This window comes from Chiloscyllium punctatum, chromosome 30 (assembly GCF_047496795.1).
Source record: "Chiloscyllium punctatum isolate Juve2018m chromosome 30, sChiPun1.3, whole genome shotgun sequence".
Taxonomy (NCBI): domain Eukaryota; kingdom Metazoa; phylum Chordata; class Chondrichthyes; order Orectolobiformes; family Hemiscylliidae; genus Chiloscyllium; species Chiloscyllium punctatum.
This window is the reverse complement of record NC_092768.1, coordinates 51041493-51066126: the sequence shown is the minus strand read 5'-3', so window position 1 is coordinate 51066126 and position 24634 is coordinate 51041493. Positions and strand designations below refer to the sequence as shown.

At 44.2% G+C, this 24634-nt stretch overlaps 1 protein-coding gene across 1 annotated transcript in view; it reads right to left on the bottom strand.

Moving 5' to 3' along the window:
* Positions 1 to 24634, bottom strand: part of LOC140455508 (antigen peptide transporter 2-like) — a 39179-nt gene that overhangs the window by 10443 nt on the left and 4102 nt on the right. Inside the window, exons 3-7 of the mRNA XM_072550452.1 lie at positions 17355 to 17485; positions 16623 to 16828; positions 12018 to 12215; positions 11606 to 11734; positions 5809 to 5997 (exon numbers count right to left, since the gene is read on the bottom strand). Of these exons, the coding sequence (XP_072406553.1) occupies positions 5809 to 5997; positions 11606 to 11734; positions 12018 to 12215; positions 16623 to 16828; positions 17355 to 17485 (853 nt within the window). The remainder of the gene's footprint in view (positions 1 to 5808; positions 5998 to 11605; positions 11735 to 12017; positions 12216 to 16622; positions 16829 to 17354; positions 17486 to 24634) is intronic.

The following is a 24634-nucleotide window of genomic DNA, read 5'->3' as shown; positions in this document are numbered from 1 at the left end:
ATTTGGATGTGAACGTAGGAGGTATAGTTAGTAAGTTTGCAGATGACACCAAAATTTGAGGAGTGGTGAACAGCGAAGAAGCTTACCTCTGATTAATACAGATCAGATGGGCCGATAGGCCAAGGAGTGGCAGATGCAATTTAATTTAGTTTAAATGTGAAGTGCCGTATTTTGGAAAGGCAATTCAGGGCAGGACTTATACACTTCATGGTAAGGTCCTTGGGAGTGTTGCTGAACAAAGACCTTGGAGTGCAGGTTCACAGCTCCTTGAAAATGAAGTCGCAGGTAGATAGGATAGTGAAGGCAGCATTTGGAATGCTTTCCTTTATTGGTCAGAGTATTGAGTACAGGAGTTGGGAGGTCATGTTGTGGCTGCACAGGACATTGGTTAGGCCACTGTTGGAATATTGCGTTCAATTCTGGTCTCCTTCCTATCGGAAAGATATTGTGAAATTTGAAGGTTCAGAAAAGATTTACAAGGATGTTGACAGGGTTGGAGGATTTGAGCTACAGGGAGAGGCTGAACAGGCTGGGGCTGTTTTCCCTGGAGTGTCGGAGGCTGAGGGGTGACCTTACAAGGTTTTATAAAATCATGAGGGGCATGGATCAGCTAAACAGACAACGTCTATTCCCTGGGGTGGGGGAGTCCAGAACTGCAGGGCATAGATTTAGGGTGAGAGGGGAAAGATATAAAAGAGACCTAAGGGGCAACTTTTTCACACAGAGGGTGGTACGTGTATGGAATGAGCTGCCAGAGGAAGTGGTGGAGGCTGGTACAATTACAATATGTAAAAGGAATCTGGATGGGAATATGAATAGGAAGGATTTAGAAGGATATGGACCAGATGCTAGCAAATGGGACAAGATTAATTTAGGATGTCTGGTCGGCATGGATGTGTCGGACTGAAGAGTGTGTTTGCATGCTGTACATTTCTATGAATTGGGACCAGAAGTGCATAGACAGCAGTCCAGAAATAAAGTAGCAACCAGGTCAGATTTACATTAAGTTTGAAAGAGATAAATAGAGCACTTTTGATGGATGGGTGCGGGCCTTAAAAATGGACAAGACATATGAGACTCTAAGAGAGAACATCCTGGGTGAGACGTTTGCTACAACTCATCAGGAGGGTTTAAACTAGTTTGGCGGGGGGAGGGGAGTGGGGTGCATGTGTATATATCCCTGAACACGATGGGCAATTTAGCATGGCCAATTCACCTAACCTGCACATCTTTGGACTGTGGGAGGAAACCGGAGCAAACCCACGCAGACACGGGGAGAATGCACAAACTCCACACAGACAGTCCCTGGCACTGCGAGGCAACAGTGCTAACCACTCAGCCACTGTGCCACCCTTTAGGAAGGTACTGAACAGCCAGATACAGCGTGCAGAGTTTTTGAGGTGGGATAGGCACTTGATAGGGCAAAGGTGCAGTCAGTCTGATGGGTTGAAGAGGGTCTATTTTAATGCAAGAGGTATCAGGAATAAGGGTGACTAACTCAGAGCATGAATCAGTACTTGGAACTATGACATTGTGGCCATTCCAGAGACTTGGCTATCACAAGGGCAGGAATGGTTGATGGATGTTCCAGGGTTTAGATGTTTCAAAAGGAATAGGGCAGGAGGTGAAAGAGGTGGGGGAGTGGCATCGTTAATCAGGGATAATATCACAGCTACAGAAAGGGTTTGTCTACTGAGATAGTTTGAGTGGAAGTCAGAAACAGGAAAGGAGCAGTCACGTTATTGGGAGTTTTCTACAACCCCCCAATAGTAACAGAGAGATGGAGGAGCAGATTGGGAGGCAGATTTTGGAAAGGTGCAGAAGTAACAGGGTTGTTGTCGTGGCTGACTTTAACTTCCCAAATATTGACTGGAACCTCCTTGGTGCAAATAGTTTGGATGGAGCCGTTTTTGTCAGGTGTGCCCAGGAAGGATTCCTAACGTAATAGGCCAACTGGAAGGGGGCCATATTGGATACTGGACTTGGCAATGAACCAGGCAAGGTGTCAGATGTCTCAGTGGGAGAGCATTTTGGTGATAGTGATCACAAGTCCCTGACCTTTACTGTACTCATGGTGAGGGACAGGAGCAGAGGGTATGGGAAAGTATTTAATTGGGGGGAAAGGGGAATTATAATGTTATTAAGCAGGAACTGGGGCATCTAAATTGGGATCAGACATTCTCAGGGAAATGCACAACAGAAATGTGGAGGTTGTTTAGGAAGCACTTGCTGATGCTGCTGGACAGGTTTGCCCCACTGAGGCAAGGAAAGGATGGTAGGGTGAAGGAACCTTGGTTGACATGTGGAACATCTAGTCAAGAGGAAGAAGGAAGTTTACTTCAGGTTGAGGAGGCAAGGATCAGACAGGGCTTTAGAGGGTAACTAGGCAAACAGGAAGGAACTGAAGAATGGACTTAGGAGAGTGAGAAGGGGGCATGAAAAAGCCTGAGTGGGTAGGATTAAGGAAAACCCTAAGGCATTTTACACTTATGTCAGAAACAAGAGGATGGCCAATCAGGAATAGTGGAGGGGAATTGCACCTGGAGTCGGAGGAGGTAAGGGAGGTCCTTAATGAATACTTTGCTTCAGTATTCACTACTGAGAGGGACCTTGATGTTTCGGAGGACAGCATGAAACAGGCTGATATGCTAGAACAGGTTGGTGTTAGGAAGGAGGATATACTGAAAATTTAGAAAAATCAAAGGATAGATACATTCACAGGGCCAGAAGGGATATACCCTAGGAAAGTACAGGAAGCAAGGGAAGAGATTGCTGCACCTTTAGCAATGATTTTTGTGTCTTCATTATTGCCTTGTTGAAGAAAGGAAATAGGATAATCCTAGGAATTTGGTAAAAACAATGACTGCAGATGCTGGAAACCAGATTCTGGATTAGTGGTGCTGGAAGAGCACAGCAGTTCAGGCAGCATCCAAGGAGCAGCGAAAACGACGTTTCAGGCAAAAGCCCTTCATCAGGAATCCTAGGAATTGTAGAGCAGTTAGTTTTACGTCTGTGGTGGGCAAATTATTGGAGAGAATTCGGAGAGACAGGACTTATGATTACTTGAAAAAACATAGTTTGATTAGTGATAGTCAGCATGGCTTTGTGAGGGACAGGTCATGCCTCACGAACCTTACTGAATTCTTTGAGGATGTGACAAAACACATTGATGAAGGTAGAGCAGTGGATGTGGTGTACATGGATTTTAGCAAGGCATTTGATAAGGTTCCCCATGGTAGGGTAATTCAGAAAGGAAAGAGGCATGGGATACAGGGAAACCTGTCTGTCTGGATACAGAATTAGCTGGCCCATGGAAGACAGAGGGTGGTGGTAGAGGGAAAGTATTCAGCCTGGAGCTCTGTGACCAGTGGTGTTCTGCAGGGATTGGTTCTGGGACCTCTATTCTTTGTGATTTTTATAAATGACCTGGATGAGGAACTGGAAGGGTGGGTTTGCAAGCTTGCCAACGACATGAAGGTTGGTGGAGGTTGTAGGTTGCAAAGGGACATCGACAGAATGCAGAACTGGGCTGAGAAGTGGCAGCTGAAGTTCAAACCTGGAAAAGTGTGAAGTGATTCACTTTGGAAGGTCACATTTGAATGCAGAATACAGGGTTAAAGACAGGAGTCTTGAAGTGTGTAGGAACAGAGGGATTCTGGGATCATGTCAATAGACAATAGGTGCAGGGGTAGGCCATTCTGCCCTTCGAGCCAGCACCACCATTCATTATGATCGTGGCTGATCATCCTCAATCAGTATCCTGTTCCTGCCTTATCCCCATAACCCTTGATTCCACTATCCTTAAGAGCTCTATCCAACTCTTTCTTGAAAGTATCCAGAGACTGGGCCTCCATCACCTTCTGGGGCAAAGCATTCCATACACCCCCCACTCTCTGGGTGAAGAAGTTTCTCCTCATCTCTGTCCTAAATGGCCTACCCCTTATTTTTAAGCTGTGCCCTCTGGTTCGGCACTCACCCATCAGCGGAAACATGTTTCCTGCCTCCAGAGTTGTCCAATCCTTTAATAATCTTATATGTCTCAATCAGATCCTCTCTCAGTCTTCTAAACTCAAGGGTATACAAGCCCAGTCGCTCCAATCTATCAACATATGATAGTCCCACAATAGATCCCTCAAAATTGCCACCCAAGTTGAGAGGGTTGTTCAGAAGGCATATGTTGTTTTGGCTTTCATTAGCAGGGATATTGAGTTTAAGAGCTGTGAGGTTATGCTGCAGCTGTATAAAGCATTGATTAGACCACAATTGGAATATATTGTGTTCAGCTCTGGTCACCTCATTATAGGAAAAATGTGGAAGCTTTAGAAAGGGTGCAGAGGAGATTTACCAGGATGCTGCCCGGACTGGAGGGCATGTCTTTATGCAGAAAGGTTGAGGGAACTGGGGCTTTTCTCAGTGGAACAGAAAAGGATGAGTGGTTACTTGTTGGAGGTGTACAAGATGTGGAGAGGCATAGAGTGGATAGTCAGAGACATATTCCCAGGGTGGAAATGGCTATCACGAGGGCACATAATTTGAAGGTGATTGGAGGAAGGTTTAGGGGAGATGTCAGAGGTAGGTTCTTTATACAGAGAGTGGTGGGTGCATGGAATGCACTGCCAGTAGAGTCAGGTACATTAGGGACATTTAAACGACTCATGGATAGGGACATGGAAGATAGTACAATGAAGGGTATAGAGTTTAGTCTGATCTTGGAGTAGGATAAAAGACCAGCACAACATTGAGGGCTGAAGGAGCTGTACTGTGCTGTACTGTTGTATGTCTCTACGATTCTAATCAGCATGTGCAGATGAAGTGTTTGCATGTTTCCAACAGAGAGAGAAGGTGGTCTCTCCCTCTCTGAAGGAGCAGGTTCTGTGTATCTCTCTTTCTCTCTGCTGGAAAAGAATCTGGAGCTTGGAGAAAGCCACAATGTGGGGAAATGTGAGGTTATGCTCTTTGGCAGAAATAGAGGAGCTGAATCGTATTTAATTGGAGAAAAACTGCAGAAAGCTGCAGCACAGTGGGATTTAAGTGTCCTCTTGTATCAAAGATGAGTAACCAAGTTCAGAGGATAATAGGACAATGTTGGTCTTTATTTCAAAGAGATCAGAATACAATAACATAAAAGAGGTTGTTTCCCCTTGCAGGGGAACTGAAGAGCTGAGAGTATTATCGCAGAATTATAAACCACACAACTCAGAGAGGAGGAGGAATTTTCTTTCTAAGAGGGTAGTGAATCTGTTGAATTCTTTGCTGCAGAGGGCTGTCACAGATGGGTCATTAAATGCGTTCAAGGCTGAGATAGACAGATTGTTAATCAGGAGGGGCATCAAGGGCTTGGGCAGGGGCAGGGGGGGAGAAAATGGAGTTGTGAATTATTAGGTCAGTCACGATCACAACGAATAGCAGAGCAGACTCAATAGACTGAATGAATTTCAGCTCCTACATCTTATGGTCTTAATATGTTCAGCTTCTGATTTAGGATGTCTCTGAAATCTACTGAAACATAACCATCGGTACCTGATTGAAGATCTCACTGAGATCTACTCCAATATTACATTACCATATGTATCGGTAATAGTAACAGAATCAGTGCAAGCATAATGGGGAGAATGGCTTGCTCCTGTCACATAACAGTTCTGTAATTCTGATCTCACTGATATCCACTCGAACATTGTTTTTAGTATCTGATTCAGATCTCAGATGTACTACAATATTACCTTCAGTACCTGATCACACTGGGATCCACTATGACATTATAATCACTGAACTCAGTGGATACTGCATATGGATCTATTATAATCTTACCTTTAAGGCCTCAACATCGGGTCTGGTTGGGTAAGAGAAGGACACATTCTGCAATTCTACATGTCCTTTCAGAGTCTCCTTTACCAGCTTCCCGTCCGTGGGAACACTGGACTTCCGATCCAGGTACTCAAACACTTTGTTGGCTGCTCCCAATGAGTGGGTCATCTCCGAGTACATGCGAACCAGGGTCTGTTCAAACAGACAGAGAACATGATACAAAGATAGGTGGAGTTGTGGACAGTGAGGAGGGCTGTTGTCGGCTGCAGAGGGACTTAGATAGGATGCAGAGCTGGGCTGAGGAGTGGCAGATGGAGTTCAACCCTGCCAAGTGTGAAGTTGTCCATTTTGGAAGAACAAATAAGAATGCGGAATACAGGGTTAATGGTAGGGTTCTTGGTCAGGTGGAGGAACAGAGGGATCTTGGGGTCTATGTACATAGATCTTTGAAGGTTGCCACTCAGGTGGATAGAGTTTGTAAGAAGGCCTATGGAGTATTATCGTTCATTAGCAGAGGGATTGAATTCAAGAGTCGTGAGGTGATGTTGCAGCTGTACAGGACTTTGGTTAGGCCACATTTGGAGTACTGTGTGCAGTTCTGGTCGCCTCACTTTAGGAAAGATGTGGAAGCTTTGGAGAGGGTGCAGAGAAGATTTACCAGGATGTTGCCTGGAATGGAGAGTAGGTCGTACGAGGATAGGTTGAGAGTTCTCGGCCTTTTCTCGTTGGAACGGCGAAGGATGAGGGGTGACTTGATAGAGGTTTATAAGATGATCAGAGGAATAGATAGAGTAGACAGTCAGAAACTTTTTCCCCGGGTACAACCGAGTGTTACAAGGGGACATAAATTTAAGGTGAAGGGTGGAAGGTATAGGGGAGATGTCAGGGGTGGGTTCTTCACCCAGAGAGTGGTGGGGGCATGGAATGCGCTGCCCGTGGGAGTGGTACAGTCAGATTCATTGGCGACCTTTAAGCGGCATTTGGATAGGTACATGGATGGGTGCTTAATCTAGGATAGAAGTTCGGCACAACATCGTGGGCCGAAGGGCCTGTTCTGTGCTGTATTGTTCTATGTTCTATGTTCTATGTTCTAGAACAGCTTTACCTTGACAATGTCCATGCTCGTCCTCACCAAGACAGACCAAACACAGCAGCGCATGTACCAACAACACACAGACACACAGCAATGGATGAAAAGGACACATGAAGCTGAAGCTGTAAGTTAAAAGAGGAGGTTAGTCGTCTTTCTGTCAGAGATCTTTATCTAGTGATAACCAACAAGGATATTAATAAGAGCTGGGCCTGCAAGATATCCCACAGTCCCATGGTCTATATGGGTGTAGTCATTGAAACTGAGTTGTAAATTTCATGAATTCAACGCTTACAGATTCAGACACCCTAATCCTATATATAACAGTAGTACATCTGCACAGAAGCATAGAATCCCTACAGTGGGGAAACAGGCCATTTGGCCCAATAAGTCCACACCAACCCTCTGAAGAGTGACCCACCCAGACCCATTTCTCTACTCTATTATTGTACATTTACCCCTGACTAATGCACCTAACCTTACATCCCTGAACACTATAGGCAATTTCGCATGGTCAATTCACCCGACCTGCACATCTTTGGATTGTGGGAGGAAACCGGGAGAATGTGCAAACTCCACACAGACAGTTGCTAGAGGCTGGAAGCAAACCCAGGTCCCTGGCACTGTGAGGCAGCATTACTAACCACTAGAGCCCATCTAGATTACCATGTGAAATAACTCCACAGAAGCTGGTATCTTATGACCAGTTGGTAGCTGGTATCCTGTTACTGAGATGTGAAGAGTCCTTGACAGTGATCCAGCTCCCTCAGACTGAATAGGATGCCTGTCACTCCTATTCTTTTAAATTAAACAATACAGTTTAGAAAACAGTTAATGTTAACAGCTGTATACAAAGAAACAGCAATTTTACAAGGGAGAGGAGCAACAAAGCCAGGCCCCAAACCCGACCATTCAACCAGTTTAGAGGGAAGTGAGGACAAACCTCAAATCCCAGTTTCAATCAACACTCCTACTCATTTTTTGAATTTATTTCCCCCAGCACCCATGGTGTGTGTGTGAGACACAGTGAGACACACAAAGTGCACGAATCTTTATTCGATTTCCACCACCAGGAAGAAAAGAAACACCTGAGTGGCCAGTAACAAGCAGTGCCCTTCACTCCTGTTTATTTTTTTTTCACTCAAGTGGTCAGTGACGCTTCTATTTATTTATTTATTTTAAACCCCCCACACTCCCAACTAATTGCGGTAGTGCTTATTTTTTCCCCAGCACCCATGGTGTGTGTGTGTGTGTGTGTGTGCAGGTGTGAGACACAGTGAGAGACACAAGGTCTACGAATCTTTATTCAATTTCCATCACCAGGAAGATAGGAAAACACCCAAGTGGCCAGTGACAAACAGTGCCCTTCACCTCAAAGGGCAATGCTGTGTGATCAAACAGCGAAACACTCCTATTCTTATCTGTCAGCCAGGGCTCCATGATTGGACCTGATTAACAGCCCTAATCAGGGAATTTGTATTCTATGAGGTCTACCTGACTGACCTTATTACAATCACTACCCCAGGAATTAGTGACATTGCATCTTGCAGTGGGTATGCTGGTAAATAAGCTGGCAATGTCAAAAGAGAGAACAAGTATATTCTATTGCTTCCAATACAGAATTTATTGTGTCGTCTTATTGAACTTGAAGGAATCCTTCACTAAGTATGTGGAGAACTCATTTAGAACTGATGCAACATTTAGAAGTATACAAAATTCGAGCAGGAGTATGCCATTCAGCCCTTTGAGCCTGTTGGCCCATTCAATATATAATCACAGCTGATCATCCAACTCAGTACCCACTTTATCCACATACCATTTGATCACTTTAGGCTGAAGAACTATGTCTAACTGTATCTTGAAACATTCAATGTTTTGACCTCAACTAGTTTCTGTGGAAGAGAATTCCATAAGCTCCCCACTCACTGGGTGAAGACATTTCTCCTCATCTCAGTCCGAAATGGCTGACCCCGTATCCTTAATGTAGGAATCCTGGTTCTGGACTCCATGGTCATCGAGAGCATCCATCCTGCTTTTACCCCGTCTGGTCCTGTCAGAATGTTGTAGTTTTCTATGAGATCTCTCCCTTAATCTTCTAAATTGCATTGCATATAGTCCTAACCAATCCAGCCATCTCAAGAATCAATCTGGAAAATCTTTGTTCCATTCGCTCCATAGCCAGAATATCCTTCTTCAGATAAGGACAGCAAAACTGCTCACAGTACTCCAGGTGTGGTCTCACCAAGACTCTCTACACTTGCATCAAGACATCTCTGCTCCTGTACTTGGATCCTCTCGCTATGAATGACAACATACTATTCACCTTCTTCTGCAGCTGCATGCTTACTTTCAGTGACTGGGTGTACAAGGCCACCCAGGTTTCATTGCACATTCCCCCTTCTGAATCGATCACTGTCCAGACAATGACATGTCTTCCTATTCTTGCTATTAAAGTGGATAACTTCATACTTATCCTTGTTATGCTTCATTTGCCATGTCTTCGTTTACTCACTCAACTTGTCCAAATCACACTGAAACATCTCTGCACCCTCCTCACAAGCTCCCCTTCCCACCCAGCTTTTTCTTATCTGCAAATCGGAGCTATTACATTGAGTTTCCTCATCTAAATCAAACATGAAGATATGTTTGTGAATGGCTGGTCCAAGCACTGATCCCTGTGGAACTCCAGCAGAAAGAACGTGTTTAGAAAGATTTATCACATATTAAGCAGAACTTTAATTGTGCTGCCAGTTCAGTTTAAATAAGTTTCTCATGGGAGTGTGTTGCAAACAAAGTTTATGGTCTGTACAGGCATGAGTATACACACCACGTAAACCCAGAGATATGGCATTTCCTGGGATCCCTTCAGGTGCAGCACATGCTAACATCTTTATAGCTTTCCATAAGAAGCTCTTCTTTGACAGAAAGATCACTGACCTTCTGGCCCTTGGACATTTCCGATATGTCAGTGACACATTTAGATATGGAGCTGAAAATGAACCTTCCAGCTCAGTGAGCAAACCTACATCCAGAACCTCAACCTGAGCTACAAATCTTCCCAAAACTCGCTAACATTTAGATATTTCAGTTCACAGCCTGAAAAGCTCCTTTAAGTAACTTCATAATCTCCATCTTGCGCCCACATTTACCATGAGCTTGCCTTTCTCAATATATTAGTTGAGAATTCTGACAATGGATCCTTAATTCTTATTGAGCTCTGATCAATATCACACTGGATTCCTACAGTCCCACATTACAAGGTCTTATTGGTAATTACATGAATAAGGCTCGAGCCATTTGCTTACGATGTGCTGTTACTGCTGGGATGGGAGATGTGTAAATGGTCCTGCATGATAATAGGCACCCTAAGCAAATCACCACTAGCCAAGAAACCTCACGAAAGGAGCCTCTGTCCACCACTTCTGGCCCCGAGCATAATAACAAACATTTCGGGCACTGATTATGTGGGCAAAATGAATTTGTACACGCACTGAACATTTTTTTTCAAAAGAAAAGGGGCTATGGAGACAGCCAAACTCGCTGCATCCCCAAGAGAACAGCCTGACCAATCAGAATCCACTTGCCTCGACTGAGAATGAAGAGTGACAGTTAACTGCTCTTGCTGCATCTCCGGGTAAAGGATGGATAACCAATCAGCACCCTCCTCTTGTGCTATATAAACCGGTGTCTCTTTGTTTCAGTCTGTTTCGTTTGACGAACGCAAGATGAAAACCTTCAACTTTTGGTCTCCTTTTAACGATGTTTAAATTCTGTACTTATTTATTTAACAAAAAGAGAAAATAAAACACACAACACACACAAAGACTTGTGCCAACCAAGTTGTGGCTAAAGAAGATGTCCAGAAAGGGAGAATCTAACCATCACCCCTTGACATTCAATGTTGTTATTATCCCTGAACTCCGCCCCATCAATATCTTAGGCGTCACCATCAACCAGAAACTCAACGGGACTCACCACATAAACCCAGTGTTACAGGAGCAGATCAGAGGGGAATCCTGCAACTAGTAACTCACCTCCCGATTCCCCAAAGGCATTCCACCATCCACAAGTCAGGAGTATGATGGAATATTCCTGTCTTGCCTGAATGGGTACTAAGAGTGGAATATGCAGGAACTGGCTGAAAAGGCACAGTGAAGGCAATAGACTGCATACATGGGCCGAAGGGCCCGTTCCTGTGGTGTCCAGTTCTATGTTCTACTGTGCACAGTACTGGTCTCCTTATTTAATAAAGGTATTAGAGATGAGGTTCAAATGTAAAGGGATTGGAATGTACGATAGGTGGATTGGATAAGAATGTGGGGAACTCAATTGGGAATATATAAGGACTGGATAGGAATCGAGAGGTTAGATGGGAATGTACAGGGATGGGAATAGGGAGAGATTGGGTGGGAATGTACAGGGACTGGCAAGGAATTGAGAGATCAGATAGGAATGTCCAGGGTTGGAATGGTAGCTTGAAGTGATGTGATTAGAAAGAGTTGAGATACCGCCACAGTGAAATTCATTTTCTTCCAGTTCACATTGAAGCTGAGTGTGTAATCAGTGGATGGGCTAGCTATGGATTACTGGCCATGCTGAAATGCTTGGAGTCGGAGAGAAGGTAAAAGCTAAATAAACTGTACAGAGAACTCTGCATTCCTCAAACTCAGACCAGCAGGGAACTGAGAGTCTTCAAAGGGTCCCACTTACCCGGACGTAAGATCCGAAGTCCCCCTGGTAAAAGATGAATGCGACAAGATCCCCACTGCTCATCTGCCCGTTCCGGATCAGGTGCTGTCCAGTGTACAACATGATCAGCTGCATCGCGAGTTGTATGTGCTGTAGAAACACAGCAAGGGGAAGGAATGAGACCACAGGCAGAGTGAGAGATGCAATAATACCCACCCCCGCAGACCCAGAGAGAGAAAAGTGAGAGACACGGCACTATCCCTCTGTACTCCAGTGAGAGACAGAGACAGGGAAGAACCTCACTGTCTATGTGCGGCACTGGAAACGATGTGCTTTCCCTGAGATTACTGACCTTGTTCAGTCACACCCTGACTGTCTGCAGCAGTCACTGTGTACACAGTGAGGGAAGGGTCAGATTGTTGTGTCCACTTACCCTACGGAACAGGAAATACACCGCTGTAACAAAATCCCGTTTGTTCTTGAGTTGGCTTGTTTCCTGGAGCTTCTTCTCAAACAATTCAGATTCCTCGTTCTCGGTGGCAAAACTCCGGACTGTCCTGATCCCAGAAACAACCTCTCCGGCCACTTGGTTTGACTTGGCGATGGAATCCTGTATCTCCTGGACCAGTTTCTGTGTGTAACACAAAGCACAGCATTCTGTCACAATCCCACTCCCGGGAGTCGGACGATTTCATCAGAATCGCGTGGGAAGATTTGGTTGGGGTACAGAGTAGTTAAGAAAAGGTGGGCTTGGATTTTGTGAATAGTTTTTGTTTAGTGTTCACTATTAGAGTTCGAAAAATAAATTGTTATATTTGGTTTAAACAGTGGAATTTAGGGGTTCTCTGTCACTTACATTTCAACAGATTACGATGCAAGACGAGCTTTTTTGGGTGTTTGGTTTTAATTAACGGAGGGGTTCAGCCTCCACGTTGTAACAATTGGCAATGATAAATTGCCCATAGTATCCAGAGATGTTCAGGTTAAGGTGTGTTAGCCATGGGAAATGCAGTTACAGATAGGGTAGGGGAATGGGTCTGGGTAAGATGCTCTTCAGAGAGTTGGCGTGGACTTGTTGGGCCAAATGGCTTGTATCCACACGATGTGCTTATGTTCTACTCACTGGAGTTTAGAAAAATGAGATGCGATCTCACTGAAATATCTATGATTCTTAATGGGCTTGAAAGATTGAATGCTGAGAGATGTTTCCCTTCATGGGAGAGTCTATGATCAGAGGGAAAAGAGGCACCAATTTAAGACTGAGAAGAGGAAAAAAATCTTCTCTAAAAGTGTTGAGTGTGTTTGGAACTCTTTGCAGAGAGAATGGTGGGGGCAGAGTTATAGAGTCCTACAGCACGGAGACAGGCCATTTGGCTCAAACTGGTCCATGCCGACCAAAATACCACCCACACTAATCCCATTTCCCTTCACTTGGTCCATATCTCTCTAACCCTTTCCTATCCCTCTATTTGTCCAAATGCCTTTTAAATGTTGTTAATGTACCCGCTTCAACCACTTCCACTGGCAGTTCATTCCATATGCCTTTTATTCTTTTCCCTCTAACCTTAAACTGATGACCTCCAGTCCTCGATTCCTCAACTCTGGGAAAAAGACAGATTGCATTCACCCTATCCATGCCTCTCATGATCTTATACACCTCTATAAGATACCCACTCAGACTCCTACACTCTAAAGAAAAAAGTCCTAGCTTGTCCAACCTCTCCCTATAACTCAGACCCTGTCCTGGTATACAGGACAGACTGAGATAGATTCATGATCAGTCAGGGAATCAAGGGTTATGGGGAAGGGCAGGATAATGAATGGGAAAAATGCCAAATCAGTCATGATCCTATTGAATGGCTGAGCAGCCATTCTTGTTCCTATTCTTTATGGGCTCACATTATGGGCAGAATGGCCTCTTTTTTTTCCCCACACATGGTCTATGATTCAAAAGGCCATTGAGAAGGTAGGAAAAGTAATTAAGTACCAGACTCTTTTTTTTAAAGAGGGAAGAATTTGAAAAGTGTTTTGTCAAATTTGAATGCAGTCTTCCTTAGTTGTACTAGGCATGGAATACTCTGAACAATTCCAGTCTCTGTGTTGTAGAAGAGGATTCAGAGGCACTGAAAAGGGTTCAAAAAAGATTGACCAGGTCAGTACCAGGACTAAGATGTTAACACCTGATGAGAATGGAGCTCTTTACTCAACAAAGAAATGGGGTAGAGACGATCAGATAGAGACCTTCTCTCTGTCTGACCATCTCTAAGAGTGACTATCGTGAAGGTGTTTTCCCTTGAGACCAGAACAAGGGCTGATAAATACGAGATCATCATTAATTTAGTTTCGCTGGTCAGAATGTAGAATTGATTCAGCCCAAGTTGCTCTTAGGAAGATGTTTGATGGACTTTAAGGGAGACTATAATAGTTGGATACAAGGATACACAGAAAAGGAGGAGGAGGGACCATTGAGCCCATCAAAGCTACTCCTCCATTCAATATGATCATGATTGAGTTACATCAGTGCTACTGCCTTGTACATCCCTGTATCATGTAGTGTCTTTAATCTGTAGAAACCCATCAATCTCTGTCTTGAACCTGCTCAGTGACTGGGCCTCCACGGCTCTGCGATACATACCATCTGAGGGAAGACCTTTCTCTCTCATTCTAAAATGGCCCGCTGAGATTGTGTTCCCTAGGTCTTTACCAGACCCACTCTCCTCCCAACCCCTGAGAAAATATCCGCCCTGCATTTTCCCTGTCAATCTCTTGAAGAACCTTCTCATTTCAATGAAATCACCTCTCATTCTGAATTTCAGAGAGTAAAGACCCTGACCAAGTAGACTTCAGCAGACAACCAGTCTGGTGAACCTTTGTTAAACTCTCTCTGTAAGATGTATCTCCTTCCTTAAGAAAGGAGAGCAAAACTGCACACAGAATTCTAGATCTGGTCTCACCAAGGCTCTCGATGATTACACGGAGATATCTTTTTTCCTGTAACTAAATCCCTGGCTGTAAAGGGGACCATCCTACATGCCTTCTGAATTGCTTGCTGCAGCTTCTCATTAACTTTCAGTTAATTTCAAAGGGACTTGGGTGTGTGTCATTGTTCAGTGTCTCGTGAACAATGACACACACCCAAGTTCCTTTGGAATTCAACATGTCCCAGCTTCTCACCATTCGGGCATATCCCTTACAATTTCCACAGTGGAAAACCTCACATGGATTTCTACAGTGTTCCATCAGCCATTTTTGTTCCCACTCGCCCAGCCTCTCCAAAACTCTTTGTATCTTTGAAGCCTCCTTATAACTCACACTTCCACATCGCTTTGTGTCAACTTATGAGGTGGAAGCTTTACTTCACCTCCCCACATCGAAATCATTGATGGGGTCATATTTCACAGGACATATAGGGGTGACAGGAAGTATGTGTGGAACATAAGTACCAAAATAGATCTGTTGGACTAAATGATCTGTTTATAGAAACATAGAAAATAGAAGCAGAGTAGGCCATTCAGCCCTCATGCCTGCTGTACCATTCAACATGCTTGGCCTTCTACTTTGATACCACTTTGCTACACCAGCCCGATAATATGCAGTATGTTTCAGATTTTGAAATCTACCTATCTGCCTACGTACTCACTCCTCCCCAGCCCTCTGGGAAAGTGAATTCCAAAGATTAACCATCCTCTGAATGTGTCATGTGTTCCCTGGAGGAGTTGCAATGGATTGCTGTAAATATATGGATTTGCCACCCTGGGAATGAAGTCAAAGTCAATGGCGTTGAATAGAGCAAGGCAGCACGAGTAGTAAGCTGGCAGAGGTCACTGCAGCTCAATCTGGACTCAGGGACAGAATATCCAAATGGACAGTCATGCAAAGAGTGTTTGGTACCTGCAGGGAACGATCAGTGATGTCAGGCTCGGACACACTTCTCCCTTCCGAGGCACTCCCTCGGCATCGAGGGGGACTTTCTCACTCTTGCACACTGGAGGCGATAATGAATTTCCTCACCTTTATACTGACATGTACACTCGTAACAATATCAACAGAGATATTTCAGATGAAACGCAATGGTATAAAACATGAGGTGATACACTTTCAGCAACAAAATATGCAGAATACGGTTTAAAAACTGTTAAAAGGAAGCACTGAGAACTTAAGCTCCAGATACTGAAAGAAAGTGGAGACAATTTATTAAGATTTAAATATTATATCTGAATCTCCGTGGGAGGAGAGTGTAATGAGAATCATAAAACTTTTACAGTCCAGGTAGAGATCATTCAGTCCATCAGATCTACACTGGCTATTGGAGCGTTTTGACTTAGTGCCAATCTCCCGCTTTTTCTCTGTAACAGGCATGTTGTCTCTACCTAAATACCCTTCCAAGGTCCTCTTGAATGCCTCAATTGAACCTACCTCCCCACATTTCCAGGCTGGACATTCCAACCCCTAATCCCTCACTACTTGAAAATGTTTCCTCTTGCCTCACATTTATGTCATTTGCAAATCACATTAAAACTATGTCCTCTGGTTCTTGGTCTGTCGATGAGTGGAAATGTTTCTCGGTATCTGCTCTATCCAGATCCCTCATGGTTTTGATAATGTCTATCAAATCTCCTCTCAGCCTTCTTCTCTCCAAGGTGAACAGTTCCAACTGCTTCGACCTATCCCCATAATTGAAGGGTCTCATTCCTGGAACAGCGTCTTCTGGACTCTCGCCAATATGTTCAAATCTTTCTCCTTATGTGGTGTCTAAATTTGTACAGACCATTCCAGCCTTTGGCCTAATCAGTATCTTGTATAAGTTTATCATTAACATCCTGCTCTTGTACGCTGTGCCTTTATGAATGAAGCCTGAAGTACTGTATGCTTTATTAACAACTCTCTCTGCCTGTCCTGCCATATTTAATGACTTATACAGATGTACATCTAGGTGTCTCCCCTTTAGACTAGTACCCTTTGTTTTACACTGTCGCTCCACATTTTTAATAACAAGGTGGTTCACTACAGTCTGTTGTACTGCTGGCTACATACTCACCATGTGATACTTATTATACAGCTTCTGAAGGACTATGGTGAGAGGAGACTCTATAAATATCAGCAAGGTGAGCGGCCATGAGAGAGAGACCATGAAGAAGAGGACCCCGACTGTTGTCACCAAGCTTCGCAGGAAGATATTCACGTTGGCTGCAATGGAGCGACTCATGAGGGCAGTGTCAGTGGAGAGGCGTGAGGTGATATCACCTGTGGAATAAACAGAACAGACTAATGTCTATTAAATAAGGACAGTTATCACAATACAACAGCAAAACGGGAGCGATACTAACCACCATCTCGAGCGAATTCATTACAGTCATACGATAGTGCGTTTGTTGTAAACAGCCGTACCGGCCCGGCATGGCGATCTCTCAGCAGACCGCCGTGGTGAGTTGTCAGCCCAGTGTGGCCTCAGCATGGACTTGTGGCCTCGCAATGATTCCAGGGCGCTCTCCCAGCCTCAAGGTGAAGCTTGGCATGGTCTGGAAATCAAGTCCCAGTGTGGACTGGAGTCAAGGACCTGCGCAGACTGGAGTCAAGTGGGGACTTGCAAATCTTTCACTGTACTCATGTCAGTACAGCGACAATAATGCTAATTCAATATTACAGTCCATTCACTCAAACAGTCATTTTTGACACGACTGCAAGGAATTGCCATGACTGTCTGTGTGTGTTTTCCAACAGTGATGGTTAAACAGCAGCTGGAAATACAGCTGTTTGGTGCTGTCCTTACCAGACCGAGTTATTTCAAAGAAGCCGATTTCCTGCTGTACCAGGGATGAGAAGAGCTGTTCTCGCACCCGTTTGTTCAGTCTGTACATTGTGAACATGAAGAGGCCTCCCCGGAGACCGGCTGAAATGGAGCTGGAAAAGGAACAATTCCTTCAGTCAGAAGGGCTGGAGGTTAGTGGGGTGGGAGTGTGTGTGCTGGACTCTGCAGTCCCTCCCTCCCTCTCTCTCTGTGGGAGCTGTGGAATCGCTGTATTCAAGGTTCCCATCTGAACACATATGAAGCAGCAGGCCATTCAGCCCTTCCAGCCTGCCCTATCCTTCAATGAGATCATGACTGATATGATTCCAGCTTCAAGCCCACAATCGCACCTTACCTCCATTAGCCTTTCACCCCCTTGCTTCACTTATCCACTTCTGCCTTAAATATACTCATGGAAATGGGACCAGTTGGCGGTAAGACATCTGGTCCGCATGGACAAGTTGGGCCGAAGGGTGTGCTTTCATGCCATATGACTCTACAAATTTGTTTTCACCAACTCTTCAGAACAAAAGCCACAAAGGCTCACAATCCTCAAACTTTGCCTCAATTAATTTTTAAATGAACAATGACACATTTTTGAACAATGACCCCCTCGTCCGAGATTCTCCCACAAGAGAAAACATCCTCTCTCTTTGTACCTTATCAGGACCCCTCAGAACCTTATGCACTTCAATCAAGTCATCTTTTACTGCTCTAAATTCCAGTGGATCCAGTCTCTCCAACATTTCCACAAAAGGCAAACCGCTCTGTCCAGGTATTAGTCATTTATATAGAACATAGAACAGTACAGCACAGTACAGGCCCTTTGGGCCTTGACATAATGTTGGCCTTTTATCCTACTTTAAGATTAGACTGACTTACATAACCTTCATTGTACCTATCCAAGAATCGTTTAAATGTTCCTAGTGTACCTGAGTTTACAACTACTACTGGCAGTGCATTCCACATACCCACCACTCTCTGCGTAAAGAACCTACCTCTGACATCTCCCCTAAACCATCCTCCAATCACCTTCAAATTATGCGCCCTCGTGATAGCCATTTCTGCCCTGGGAAAAGGTCTCTGGCTATTCACTCTATCTGTGCCTTTCATCTTTAAAAATTACACAACACCAGGTTATAGTCAACAACGTTTATTTTGAAGCACTAGCTTTCGGAGCACTGCTCCTTCATCAGTTGGACAACCACCTGATGAAGGAGCAGCACTCTGAAAGCTAATGCCACCAAATAAACCTGTTGGACTATCACCTGATGTTGTGTGATTTTTAACTCTGTCCACCCCAGTCCAACACTGGCCCCTCCACATCATGGCTCTCATCATCATGTACACCTCTGTCAAGTCACCTCTCATCCTTCTTCACTCCAATGAGAAAAGCCCGAGCTCCCTCGACCTTTCTTCATGCCCTCCAGACCAGGCAGCATCCTGGTAAATCTCCTCTGCACCGTTGCTAAAGCTTCCACATCTTTCCTATAATGAGGCGACCAGAACTTAACACAGTATTTCCAAGTGTGGTCTCACCAGACCTCTATTGAGCTGCAGCATAACCTCGTGGCTCTTAAACTCAATCTCACTGCTTGTGAAAGTCAACACACCATATGCCTTCTTAACAACCCTGTCAACTTGGGTGGCAACGTTGTGGGATGTGTGGACATGGACCTCAAGATCCCTCTGTTCCTCCACACTACCAAAAATCCTGCCTTTAACCGTGTAATCTGCATTCAAATTCTAACCTCCAAAATGAATCACTTCACACTTTTCCAGGTTGAACTCCATCTGCCACTTCTCAACCCAGCTCTGCATCCTGTTAATGTCCCGTTCCAACCTACAACAGCCCTCCACACTATTCTCAACTCCACCAACCTTCAGGCCATCGGCAAACTTACTAACCCACCCTTCCACTTCCTCATTCAAGTCACTCATAAAAATCACAAAGAGCAGAGCTCCCAGAGCAGATCCCTGTGGAACACCACTGGTCAGTGAACTCCAGGTTGAATATTTTCCATTTACCACCACCCTCTGTCTTCTAAGGGCCAATCTACTCTGTATCCAGACAGACAGGTTTCCCTATATCCCATGTTTCCTTATTTTATGAATGATCCTACCACAGGGAAACTTATCAAATGCCTTGCTCAATCCATACACAACACACTCACTCTCTATCTTCATCAATGTGTTTGCTCACGTCATCAAAAAATTCAACAAGACTTGTGAGGCATGACCTACCCCCTACAAAGCCACGCCGACCATCTGTAATCAAGCTATGCTTTTACAAATAATCATAAATCCTGTCTCTCTGAATGCTCTATCATACTTTGTCCACCACTGATGTAAGACTGACTGGTCTGTAATTCTCAGGATTATCTCTATTCCCTTTCTTGAACAAGTGAATAACATTTGCAACCCTCCAATCATCTGGTACTACTCCAGTGGACAATGAGGATGCAAAGATCATTGCCAAAGGCACAGCAATGCCTTCCTTCATTTCCCGTAGTAACCTTGGGTATATCCCTTCTGGCCCAGGGGACTTCTCTATCATCATGGTTTTCAAAATTTTCAGCACATCCTCCTTCTAAACATCAGAATATCAGTCTGTTTCATGGTATCCTCATAAACGACAATGTCCATCTCACTCGTGAATACTGAAGCAAAGTATTAATTAAGGACCTCCCCTACCTCCTCTGACTCCAGGCACAAGTTCCCTCCACTATCCCTGATTGGCCCGATCCTCACTCTGGCCATCCTCTTATTCCTCACATCATTTAATGATCTGGATGTGAACATAAGAGGTATGGTTAGTAAGTTTGCAGATGACACCAAAATTGGAAGTGTGTTGGACAGTGAAGGTTACCCCAGAGTACAATGGAATCTTGATCAGATGGGCCAATGGGCCAAGGAGTGACAGATCGAGTTTAATTTAGATAAATGTAAGGTGCTGCATTTTGGAAAGGCAAATCAAGATAGAACTTATACATGTTATGGTAAGGTCCTGGGGAATATTGCTGAACAAAGAGACCTTGGAGTACAGGTTCATAGCTCCTTGAAAGTGGAGTCGCAGGTAGATAGGATAGTGAAGGCAGTGTTTCGTATGATTTCCTTTATTTGTCAGAGTATTGAGTAAAGGACTTGGGAGGTCATGTTGTGGCTGTACAGGACATTGGTTAAACCACTTTTGGAACACTGTTTCCAATTCTGGCTTATCTGCTATAGGAAGGATGTTGAGAAACTTGAAAGGGTTCAAAAAAGATTTGCAAGGATGTTGCCAGGGTTGGAGGATTTGAGCTATAGGGAGAGGCCAAATAGGCTGGGGCTGTTTTCCCTGGAGCGTTGGAGGCTGAGGGGTGACCGTATAGAGGTTTATAAAATCATGAGGGGCATGGATAGGATAAACAGATAAAGGTCTGTTCCCTGGGGTGGGAACTATAGGGCATAGGTTTAGAGGGATATGAGGTAAAAACATTGGCTGCAGATGCTGGAAACCAGATTCTGGATTAGTGGTGCTGGAAGAGCACAGCAGTTCAGGCAGCATCCAAGGAGCTTCGAAATCGGCGTTTCGGGCAAAAGCCCTTCATCAGGCATTAGAGGGATATGAGCCAAGTGCTGGCAAATGGGACTCGATTAATTTAGGATACCTGGTTGGCATGAACAAGTTAGACTGAAGGGTCTGTTTTTGTCCTGTACATTTCTGATATGGTATCTTATAAAATACCTTCTAGGAATCTCAGTACACTACACCTCACTGGGGCCCCTTTATTCACAACATGTTACTTTCTCAAACAACTCAAATAGATGCGTCAAAGATGATTTCCTTTTGACAAAACCATGGATTCTGCCCGATTGCCTTCAACTTTTCCAAGTATCCTGCTCTATTTTCTTTAATCATAGTTTTTAATAGATGCCCTATTCTATGAAAGTCACTCGCGGGATGTAGGCACTGCTGACTGGCCAGTATGTATTGCCTGTCTCTAACTGCCCAATGACAGATATGAAGTTAACTGGCCTGTAATTTCCTGCTTTCTGCCTCCCTCCCTCCTTTTTGAATAAAATGAAATTACATTTGCACTTGTCCAGTTGAATACGATCGTCCCTGAACCTCTGGATAATTAAAACCTTGACACCAATGCTCTCAGTTGCCCATACCTGGACTTTTCCATCTAGTCCAGAAATGATCAGGAACCCCCCCCACTGAAGGAGGTTGCTGCTTGCTAACCTTGCCACTGCGGACCTGGGACACGTCTGACCTTTTCACTCATCATCCACTATACAGCTCCCCCTCAGAAGCAGCCACGGTAGGGTGGACAGACAGAAAGAAAAAAAACATGGTTTCATTCAATGCGCCTGGACAATGGTGAATTGAAAAATAAAATCAACCTGCTGGTAGAAAGTGTTCATGATGTGTTATGTATCCAGTTGTTGGTCCATGATTTTGCTGGCCTTGGAAGAGTAAATCATTTTTTTTAATATCACTACATTATACGATCATTGCAGGAGACCATTTAGTCTTTATTATCTGGAACACACAGCAGGTCAGGCAGCATCCGAGGAGCAGGAAAATCGACGTTTCGGGCAGGAGCCCTTCCTCAGGAATGAGGCAGGGAGCCTCCGGGGTGGAGAGATAATTGGACAGGGGTGGGGCTGGGGAGAAGGTAGGAAAGAGTTCAATAGGTGGATGGAGGTGGGAGTAAAGGTGTTGGTCGGAGCAGATAGGTGGGATTAGTGCCAATCTCCTGTTCTTATCCCATATTCCTGTACGTTATATTCAAATAAACATCCAAAAACTCAATTGAATCTGCTTCCACTGTATTTCTAGGTAGAGCATTCCATATCCTAACTACTCACTGTGTGAAAACACTTTTCCTCACATCACCCTCACTTTGTTTGCACATCACTTTAAATCTATATCCGCTTATTCTTTTTGAAGTTAAGAGTGAAAACAATGAAAATCCACTCTGTCCAGGTAGCTCTTGGTTTTGAAAACCTCTATCAAATCTCCCCTCAGCCTTCTTCTCTCCATGAAGGACAGTCTCAACTTCTTCAATCTATCATTAGAAGCAAAGTGTCTCATCACTGGAACCATTCTTGTAAATCGATTCTGCGTGAATCTAATGATGGTTAGGGATGAAAAAGTGAAAGTTTACCTGCGTTTGCCATGCACCAAAACACTCAGCAGCGTGGTTAACTCTGTCAATATGTCATACAATCGCTTCGTTAATTTATGTAACAGGGTATCAGGTACCAGTGAAACTGCACCAGATAAAGGAGAGGGGAATGATCAGATCGAACTGTTCCATAGAAACACAGAAAACGGTAGGCCATTCAGTTCTTCAAGCCTGCTCCTTCTTGCCCATGTTTTCTCCCCATACCTTCGATCCCTTTTGCTTTACAAACTTCTTAAAACATTCAATATTTTGGCCTCAACTGCTTTCTGAGATAGAGAATTTCACAGGATCACTACTCGGAGTGAAGACATTTCTCCTCAACTCAGTCTAAAATGGCCTACCCTGTATCCTGAGACTGTGACCCCTGGTTCTGGACTCCCTGGTCATCAGGAACAACCTTCCTCAGTTGACCCTGTCCACTCTTGTGAGAAATTTAGAGGTTTCTCTGATCCTGCCACCCCCACCACATTCTTCTAAACTCCAATCCTAACTGATACAATCTTTCTTCAGTCCTGCAATCCAAGGGATCAGTCTGGTAAACCTTTGTTACAATCCCTCCATAGCCACAGTTTTGGTCTCCACACCTTTCCTGAGGTAAGACGACCACAGTATTGCATGTAGAATCGCAACAAGGTCCTCCATAACTGCAGCACTTTAAGAGATTCGTGCTGTTTCTGTTGCAGAGGGGTGTTGTCACACTGGTGACAAAGTGTGTCCGTCAGACAGGCAATTGGTAAAGTTTTGAGTTTTCACTTTTTTTTTAAAAAAAATGAGTGGGATCAGGCTCACATCAACCTAAAATGACTTTAGTTTTACTTACAGTGCAATGGTGCATTTACGGGATGCTGCCTATATTGGAACATTAGATTACTTACAGTGTGTAAACAGGCCCTTCGGCCCAACAAGTCCACACCGACCCTCTGAACAGCAACCCACCCAGACCCATTCCCCTACATTTACCCCTTCACCTAACACTATGGGCAAGTTAGCATGGCCAATTCACCTAACCTGCACATTTTTGGATTGTGGGAGGAAACCCACGCAGACACGGGGAGAATGTGCAAATTCCACATAGACCGTTGCCTGAGATGGGAATTGAACCTGGGTCTCTGGCACTGGGAGGCAACAGTGCTAACCACTGTGCTACCATGCCACCAAACAGTTGATGATTAGTGGTTAAAAAACAATTGTTAAGTATTTCAATCATGTAAAGTTATGCCAATTCTTTTCCGTTGTAATTTAACCGTGTTAGAATAAAGTGTGTTTTGATTAAAGCCAAATAGTGGACCAATCAAACCATATCTGGAACAGAGATCCTTATACTGGTTTTTTAGAAAACAAAATATAAAATTTAGGATCTAGGGTTCTTATAATATCATAGTTGTGGTCATATTCATTAAGTTGGGATGTTGGTTTGCAGACGTTTTGTCCCCTGTCTAGATGACATCTTCAGAGCTTTGAAGCCTCCTGTGAAGTGCTGCTGTACTGTGTCATCTGGAGTTTATTTGGCTCCATTCCTTCTGCTGCCGGTTATTTGTTGTAGTGACCGGTACATCAGGTATCAGTCTATGTATTTGTCGATAAGAGTCCGTGGATGAGGGCCATGCTTCTAGAAATTCTCTGGCTGTCCTCTGTTTAGCTTGTCCCATGATCGTTGTGTGGTCCCAGTCGAATTTGTGGTCTTTGTCTTCTGTCTGCATAGCTATGAGGGACAGCTGTCATACCGTTTAGTGGCTTGTTGGTGTTTGTGGATGCAGATTGTTAGTTATCTGCCTGTTTGCCTGATATAGACTGCGTTTCATGCAGTCTTTGCATGGAATCATTGTAAATTATGTTCGTCTTGCACATGATGAGTCTTTTGTCCTGGTGGGTTGTTGCCTGAATGTGGCTGTTGGTTTAAGGGTTGTCGTGAATCCCAATGGTTAGAGATGTCTGTCAGTCAGTTCTGAGAGGTTTGCTTAACAGACAAACAATGCTACGAGGACACACCATGACCTAACTCACTAGACATATTAACTGAGAGAGAGTGAGAGAAAAGGGACTGAGAGATGACCTAACTCACTAGACATCTGCAAACCAACTTCC